Source organism: Chrysochloris asiatica, unplaced genomic scaffold (genome assembly GCF_000296735.1).
Source record: "Chrysochloris asiatica unplaced genomic scaffold, ChrAsi1.0 scaffold00445, whole genome shotgun sequence".
NCBI lineage: Eukaryota > Metazoa > Chordata > Mammalia > Afrosoricida > Chrysochloridae > Chrysochloris > Chrysochloris asiatica.
The window spans coordinates 1,279,574-1,288,553 of record NW_006408963.1 but is presented as its reverse complement, the minus strand read 5'-3'; the positions used below and the strand labels follow the sequence as shown (position 1 = coordinate 1,288,553).

Genomic DNA, 8,980 nt, shown 5'->3' with positions numbered 1-8,980 from the left:
CGCGCGCCTTCCCCGCCCCCCGCCGCTTGCCAATGGCCACCCTGAGCCCCGCGCGCTCCCGTGCCACACCCCCTAGGGCCGGAGGCGGTGGCTCGTCCCCAGCCGCGCGAGCGCGCTCAGGCCCCGCCTCGGAGGCATCTCTGGCCTGGGACACCTGCTGCCTGGACCCGAGGCCTCGGACTCCTTCCAGGTGCACGCGGGGTGCGGGTAGCGGGGACGGGCAGTGGCCACTCTCGCTGGGGATACGCTGCCTATGATGGCTAGAGCCCTGGAGGCCGGCTGTCAATCGCACATAGCCACCCAGCCCAAGTCATTAACACCTGTCATCGTATCCTTCCCTAGCGAGCGGCTCTCCAAGGCTTGACTTACATATCATCATTCACCCATTAAAATGTGCATTCCAAACGCTTTTCATACCCCAAACCCAAACTCCCCACTCCCTCCAGAGCCTTATCAAGCTACTTTCTGTCTCTAGAAATTTATGGGTTCTAGGTGCCGTATATGGAATCCTAGTGTGGCGCTGTGGGCATTAGGACTGCAAAGTCCGTTTGAACCACAAGGTCGGCAGTTCAAGCTCACCAGCCGCTCCTCAGAAACCCTACACAGGGTCGCTATGCGTCGGAACCGACTCGATGCCACTCAACAACAACAATGATTAAGGAACTCTGGTATCTTAGTGGTTGCGAGTCCGGCTGCTAGCCTCAAGGTCAGCAAGTTGAAAGTACCAGGCGCTCCACAAGAGAAAAATGAGGCTTTCTGCTCCCTTAAAGATTTACAGCCGCTTGCAGAATGTGCCCTTCGGTTGTTTAAATTATTATATATTCCTGAGTGTTTTTGTGTACATCCCACCCCCCCCAAAAAAAAAAACCCAGAAGGAATATAAGAAAAAAAAAAAAAGATTTTCAGCCTCAGAAACCCTATACCGGGTCCCTATGAGTCAGAACCGACTCCACGGCATGCCACCACCAGATACCATGTATATGTGGGATCGTATGTGATTAGTCCTTTCGTGTCTGACATACTTGACTCAGAATCATGTTTTCCTACCCAGAGTTGTTATGAGTCAGAACCAACTCTACAGCACTTAACAACAACATGGTAACTCAATGTTTAAGTTTTGGAAGGATCACCAAATGTCCACAAATCCCACCAGCAATGGATGAGGGTTCCAATTTCTCCGCACCATAACCAACCCTTCTTATTTTCCGTTTCTGGTCACAGTCATCTTAGTGGGGGTGGAACTGCTACCTCATTGTGATTTTGATTTGCATTTCTCTAAAGATGTAGAGGAGTCCGGGTGTAGTGCTGTGGGTTAATGCACTGGCCTGCAAAGTCGGCTTGAACCGCAAGGTCAGCAGTTCAAGCTTACCAGGCGCTACTGAGAAATCCTATTCAGGGTCGCTATAAGTCAGAACCAACTCGACAGCACTTAACAACAGCAGTGAAGACAGTGAGCCTCTTTTCATGTACTTGTTGGCCCTTTGCATATCTTCTTTGGAGACATTTCTATTCAGAGCCCTTGCGCATTTGTAAATGGAATCATCTCTCTTTTTCTGATTGAGTTGTGGTTCATATCCATTTTAGATACAAGTCCCTTAATCAGATATATGGTTTACAAATATTGTCTCCCTCTCTGTCAACTACCTTTTCATTTTCTTAGCACAAAAGCTTTCAATTTTGATGTTGTTCAGTTTCTCTACTATTTTATTTTGTTGTTTATGTTTTAGGTGTCAGATCTTTTGATAAAGGAGTCCTAGTGTGGCGCTGTAAGATAAGCACTGGACAGCTAACCTCAAGGTCCATGGTTCAAAGCCACCAGTCATTCCTCAGAAACCCTATACAGAGTCACTATGAGTCAGATCCAACACAACGGCACTTCACAACAATTCATCTTTTGATAAAGGAGAACTGTGGCCTGCTTGGTTACGTGTTGGGTTACTAACCTCAAGGCCAGCAGTTGGAGGAAAATGAGGCTTTCTGCTCCCATAAAGACAACCACCACCACCATCCTTTGAGAAATACAAAATCATGAAAGGTTACCCCTATGGTTTCTTCTAAGAGTTGCAAGGATTTAGCTCTTATATTTAGGTCATTGGTTCATTTAAGTGAAAAACTTTTGCACATGGTGGAGGTCTGGATTAAAGTTCCTTCTTTTGCACGTGAATATCCAGTTGTCCAACACCTTGTTCTTTCCCTATCAGATGTTCTTGGCACCACTGTCCAAGATCGATTGCCTATGTGAAGTAGGGGTTTGTTTCTGGACTCTCAGTTCTCTTCCATTGAATAGATGTGTCTGTCCTTACGCCAGGACCACACTGTCTTAATTATGATAACTTTGTAGTTAAGTTTTGAAATCAGGAAGTGTGAGTCCTACTTTGTTCTCCTTCAAGACTATTTTGGTTCCATTGAAATTCCATGTGAATTTCGGATCAAGTTTTCCATATCTGAAAAAAAGGCTGCTGGAATTTTTATGGCATTGAATCTACACATCAGTGTAGAACTTATCACCATTTTAACAATTCTAAGCCTTCCGATCCATGAACACAGGCTATCTTTACATTTATTTAGGTCCTTTTCAATTTCTTTCAATGATATTTTATAGTTTTCAGTGTACGAATCTTGCTTTTGATTGTGAATTGAATGAAGGTTTACAGACAGGATCATCTAGCTTTACATTTTTAAAACCGTATACTTTGTATCAACGGAGAAAAGATTGAAATTGTCAAGGACTTCATTCTTCTTGGATCAACCATCAACACTCATGGAAGCAGCTGTCAAGAAATCAAATGACATATTACATTAAGCAAATCTGCTGCACAAGACCTTTTTAAAGTGTTGAAGAGCAAAAATGTCAGCTTGAAGGCTAAGATGCCTGACCCAAGCCATGGTATTTTCAATAACCTCACATGCATGCGAAAGCTGGACAGTGAATAAGGAAGACCGTAGAAGAATTGATACTTTTGAGTTATGGTGTTGGAGGAGAATATTGAAAGTGCCATGAGCAACCAAAAGAACCAACAGATCTGCTTTGGAAGAAGTGCAGCCAGAGTGCTCCTTGGAGGCCAGGGTGGCCAAACATACTTCAGACATATTGTCAGGAGGGACCAGTCACCGGAGAAGGAGATCATGTTTGGTAGTGTGGAGGGTCATAGAAAAAGAGGAAGACCCCGAGCGAGATGGATTGGCAAAGTGGCAGCATTGATGGGCTGAAGTGTGGCAACAATTGTGAGGTTGGCCCAGGACCAGGCAGTGTTTCATTCTGTTGTGCATAGGGTCACTATGAGTCAGTACTGACTCGATGGCACCTAACAACAACAACAACAACACTTTGTTTCATCTCAATGATTACAATCCCCTCCATGCAACAACAGGTATCCTGCTTCCTCCTGGGGTTCCTATTTGCATTCCACCCACCTTCCCATCCCTTTTCAACTTTGTCTGTAAGAAAATGTTACCCTTTTGCTTTTCAGAGATTGATCCCCATTTCGTGGCGAGCATACCTTGTTAGTGTTGTTGCCCCCCACTCTCCATAAACCTATCTGCTGCTTAGCTGAAAATTGGGCCACAAAGGTGAGTTCCTTTCCAGACCTGAAGAGTGGTCGAGGGCCAGAGTCTAAAGTTCCTCCAGCCTCTATCTGACCAATAAACCTAGTCTTTGTTTTGTTTTGTTTTAAATCATTTTGCGTTTTGTTCCACATTTTCTCCCACTCTATCTGAGACCCTCTAACGTGATCCCTTTCAGAGCAGTTGGTAGTGGTGGCTGGGCACCATCTAGTTCTTCTGGTCTCAGAGTCATGGTGACTGATGTTCGTTCACATGTTCCATGAGTCCATTGGATGGAATTGATCCAAGCCTCAAATCTTATCAGGTGGTGCAGTGAATTACATAATATGTCTAGGCATAGTTGTTGACTGAGCAAAACTGGAACTATGCTTGGAAGTAAACAGCTTGCTAACAATGCAAATAAGTTTCCTAGAACCCGTTTGTGTGTGGAGGGCAGGGGCGGGGGGAGTAACCATGCAAATAAGGTGTATGGAACCCTAATGAGGGGATTACTTTGTTTTGCCATCCCACTAGGCTTAAAGGGAACATATCAACGAGGCAAGAGGTGGACTCACTCTTCAAAAAGAAAAGCCAGGAGTAGAATGCATCCTTTAGATCCAGGGTCTCTGCACTGAGAACTTTCTAGACTTAGGAGACACAGACAGGAAGTTGTAATGCTAAGAAATGGTATGTAGCATCAAGAAGTTGAAACCAAGGAACAGCAGCAGCAGACCCAGGAGACCATTGCGAGACAGCACAGAGGACTTCCTGGCCCATGGAATAACGCAGTTCCAGTGGGCGTGTTGACCCAAGGAGGGAGCATCTTTGGGCAAAAGGTTTCCTGGTGGAGTGGGGTGCCTTGAAGCACTTGTCAGTGACACTAGACTTTGGTGACACAACACACAGAGCTACAGAGCTGAGCCACTTTGGACGGAGGCTTATTGTTGTATCAACTCATGGCAACCCTCTGCACAACAGAATGAAACACTGCCCAGTCCTCAGCCAACCTCACTACTGTTGCTACGCTTGAGTCCACTGATGCTGCCACTGGGTCAACACATCTCGCTGGGGGTCTTCCTCTTTTTCTCTGACCCTCCACCTTAGCAACCACGATATCCTTCTCCAGGGACTGGTCCCTCCTGACAATAAGTCTGAAGTATGAAAGACAAAGTCTGGTCGTCCTGGCTTCCAAGGAGCACTCTGGCTATATTTCATCCAACACAAATCTATTTATTCTTTTGGCAGCCCATGGCACTTTCGATATTCTCCTCCAACACCATAATTCAAAGGCATCAATTCTTCTATGGTCTTCCTTATTCACTGTCCAACTTTCGCATGCATATGAGGTTATTGAAAATACCATGGCTTGGCTGAGGTGCACCTTAGTCCTCAAGACGATGTCTTTGCTCTTCAACACTTTAAAAAGGTCTTGTGCAGCAGATTTGCCTAATGCAATATGTCCTTTGATTTCTTGACTGCTGCTTCCGTGAGTGTTGATGGTTGATCCAAGAAGAATGAAGTCCTTGACAACTTCAATTTTTTTTCCATTGATAAAAGGGAAAGAAAAATAGAACAGTCAAAGAGAAAAATGACAGATGGAGAAGATGGCGCCTAACAACAGCAGTGTATGTGACTATTCAATGTCTTCCTGCAGCTAAGATCAGAATCATCATCATCCCCCCTTTTCTCAATCCCATCTTCTCCATCTCCGTAAATGGTACAACCACTCATCTGCTCAAATCAGAAGCTTAGTAAGCGCATCTGCTTCTAGACCATCAAAGAATATCTGCCTTGAAGGGTTTGCAGACAGCTGGCAGACTAGCTAGACAGGCTACAAACTGTCTTTCAACAAATGTAACAGTACAGATCCTTTCTTCCGAAGCTCCTGGAACCGTGGCCTGACTCAGAGCAACTATCTCTAACTGTTTCTAGCAGCATTGCATCACAGCGCGGTGCACCCCCGCCCCCCACCCCACCCCAGCACCCAGCCAGCCCTAGACTAGCAAGGACTCTGACAAGCTGCAGACCTGTCCCTAGCTGCCCTCCAGTCTTGTAAGTTTCCTTCTGGGAATAAAGATCCAGACATCAAGCACCATTAGGGCATGAACTACTCCAGACTGAGTTCTGTGACTCCAGCCAATACCTGGGCCTACAGGAACTCCAGCGTTTCAGCCCTCCTCTTCCACCTCTTGAGCTGCTTGCCTGGCAGACACCCCTCACAGTTTTGTCCTCTCTGGGTCTGGTCCCTGCCCTAATTTGTTCCTTTTTAATCTTTTCTTTCTCCACTTTCCTTTTTCTTTTCTTCTGTTTCTCTCCCCCCACTTCCTCTTACTTTTCTCCCTCTTGATTTTTCTTTACTATTCTTGTCTCTCTTTTCACCTTCCCTCTCCCTAGCTTTATTTATTGTGTTTATTCTTTATTTTTATTTTCTGTCATTTTTCTCTTTGTTCTATTTTTCTTTCCCTTTTTTCTCTTTTATTTATTGCCGCTGCCTGTTGTTTTTTACTTTCTCCTTTTATTATTTTCTTTCTTACTGTTATTTGTTTGTTTTATCCTTGTGTGTGTGTGTGTGCGTGTGTGTGTGTGTATGCGGGGTAGACAGCAAATGTACCTGTACAGCCCAGCCACAACCATACCACCTACAACCTCACCTACAACCCCAGCCCAGCCACAACTGTACCACCTACAACCCCACTATACCACCTACAGACACCACCAGCTCCTACACCGTCTGATCAATGACAGACAGCAGCCAGCCAACACCAGCCAAACCCACCCTAAATTGAGTGGACAAATGGAGAACTTGCACACACTTCGGTTCTTTCATCACACCCACCAGGAGACAGGTGGTTGACAATTAAATATAAATACAACAACACAATGTATTTTCCCCAATATTTATTTCTATCACACTTGAATGTCTAAATTGTTGTTATTGTCGTTAAGTGCCTTCAAGTCGGTTCTGACCCATAGCGACCCTGTATAGGGTTTGCAAGGAGCAGCTGGTAACCTTAAACCACCAACCATGTGGTTCAAATGATTTTGCAGTCCAGCACATTAACCCACACTGCCACACAATAGTAGGCAGGGGAAACCAATACCCACAAGACAGTCTAACACCTAAACCTTTCCCCCCTCCTTTAGTCATTCAGACTATGCCTTGACCCCTGTATCTCAGAACACTATTGTTCCGAGGTTGTGTATAAATCACTATTTACCTCTATCCCATTAGGCTATGCACACCTCCCTAAGTCTTCCCCTGTCTTCATTGTTCATTTGCCACCCTCCCTGTTCTTATATATTGTCCTCTCCCTCCCCGTCACCCATCTACCATGTGTCTACCATTTAACCTGGACACCAAAATGTCTTGAATACAACAGACAATTCATGTGAAGAAACAAAACAGAGTGACTTAAACAATTGAGCAAGATGCAGAGGCAAAAATTATTCTGACGATGAAAAGGTATTATAACTACTTGATGAGTTAAAAAGAATTATATTGGATTGTAACCATGGCAATGAAACGATATATGATAGGATGAATGTAAAACTAATGTTCTCCCATGTAAACTATCACATCATTCACAATAAAACATTTAAAAAAATATATATATATATTTAGGTACCTCACAATGAATAAGGAAGACCATAGAAGAAATGATGCGCTTGAGTTACGGTGTTGGAGAAGAATATTGAAAGTGCCACAGAAAAGCAAATGGATCTGTTGGAAGAAGTACAGCTAGATGCTCCTTAGAAGCAGGATGGTGAGACTTTGTCTCTCATACTTCAGACATATTAATAAGGAGGGACCAGTCCCTGGAGAAGAAAAGCATGCTTGGTAAAGTGGGGGATCAACAAAAAGAGGAAGACCTCCCCCCGCCCCCCAGTGAGATGGACTAGCACAGGGCAGCAGCAATGGGCTCAAGGTTAACAATAGTGGGGAGGGTGAAGGACCAGGCGGTGTTTCCTTCTGTTGTACGTAAGGTCGCCTTGAGTCAGAGCCAACTCCAAAGCCCCTAACAACAATGGAGTGAGAGAAAGATGGAGACAGCCACAGATGAAGGCAAGGAAAACACAGAAAATCCTTCCGAAGAATTCAGGAAAGCACTACAAGGACACACTGACAAAATAAATGAAAAATGAGAATACAAAGTCTGCAAATGGAAATACAGAAGATTAACACTAAGATTTCAAAAATGGATAAAGCATTGAAAGAGCAAAGGAGTATATTTGAATCAATGGAAGGTCAAAGCAGTGAGTTTGAAGACAAATCTCTCAGTAACAGTCTGCGAAAAAAAAAATCCAAAAAAAGAAGTAAAAAAATCTGAAGCAGCCCAAGATTTATGTGGGACACCATAAAGAGGAATAACTTACGGGTATGCATGTGAAAGCTGTACAGCCGTAGCCGAATTGACACATTTGAGTTAGGGTGTGGAGAATATTGAAAGTACCACGGGTTGCCAAAAGAACCAACAGATCTGTGTTGCAAGAAGTGCAGCCAACAAAATGGTAATGAATAAAGGACTCGATTAATCTGTAGCCCCAAATATTTCACTTCAGTGCTGGATAATAATTTTTTTAAAGTACCATGGATTTCCAGAAGAATAAATCTGTGTTGGAAGAAGTACAGCCAGAATGCTCCTTAGAAACCAAGATGGTGAAACTTAGTCTCTCATACTTCGGACATGCTATCAGGAAGTACCAGCCTCTGGAAAAGGACATCATGCTGGGTAAAGCAGAGGGTCAGCGAGATGCATTGACACAGTGGCAGTAGCAATGTGTTCTAATGTAACAACGATTGTGTGAGAATGACGCAGGACTGGGCAGTGTCATTCCGTTGTGCACAAGGTCACTATGAGTTGGCACCTAACAACGATAACATAATTTGTCATGATACACACAGAATACCTTTGACTAGTCAACAGAATACATGTAAACAGCTTTTTGGTATTCGCTGCTTTCAGTCAAGGTCCATCTGACATCAGCAATGCCATCTGTTGTTCCACATCTTTTTTTGAATCTGAATCTTATAGTTCCTTGTTGATATTCTGCTATAACTGTTTCTGGACTATCTTCACAATTTTACTTTTGTGTATTACTAATAATATTGTTCAATAATTTCTGCATTCTGTTGGACTACGTTTCTTTGGAATGGACACAATTGTGTATCTCTTTCAGTTGGGTGACCAGGTAGGTAGGTATCTTCCAAAGTTTTTTGCTCGGATGAATGAGTATTTCTGGTACTGCATCCATTTGTTGAAACTAAGTGATGTTGAAACAAAAATTTCTGGAACCTGATGACTTAACTGTAACTTGGATTTGGAAGCTACAGGTTTGTTTTTTTACCTCTGCCAGGTCATTTTTTTTTTTAATGTTTTATTGTGAATTATGTGATAGTTTACATGGGAGAACATTAGTTTTACATTCATTCTATCGT

The 8,980-nt window shown here is 43.6% G+C and overlaps 1 protein-coding gene across 1 annotated transcript in view; it reads right to left on the bottom strand.

Moving 5' to 3' along the window:
• The window catches only part of FAM50A (family with sequence similarity 50, member A), a 35,639-nt gene that overhangs the window by 472 nt on the left and 26,187 nt on the right, over window positions 1–8,980 (bottom strand). The window contains 1 exon segment of the mRNA XM_006877233.1: window positions 8–251. Coding sequence (XP_006877295.1) covers window positions 8–251 — 244 coding nt within the window.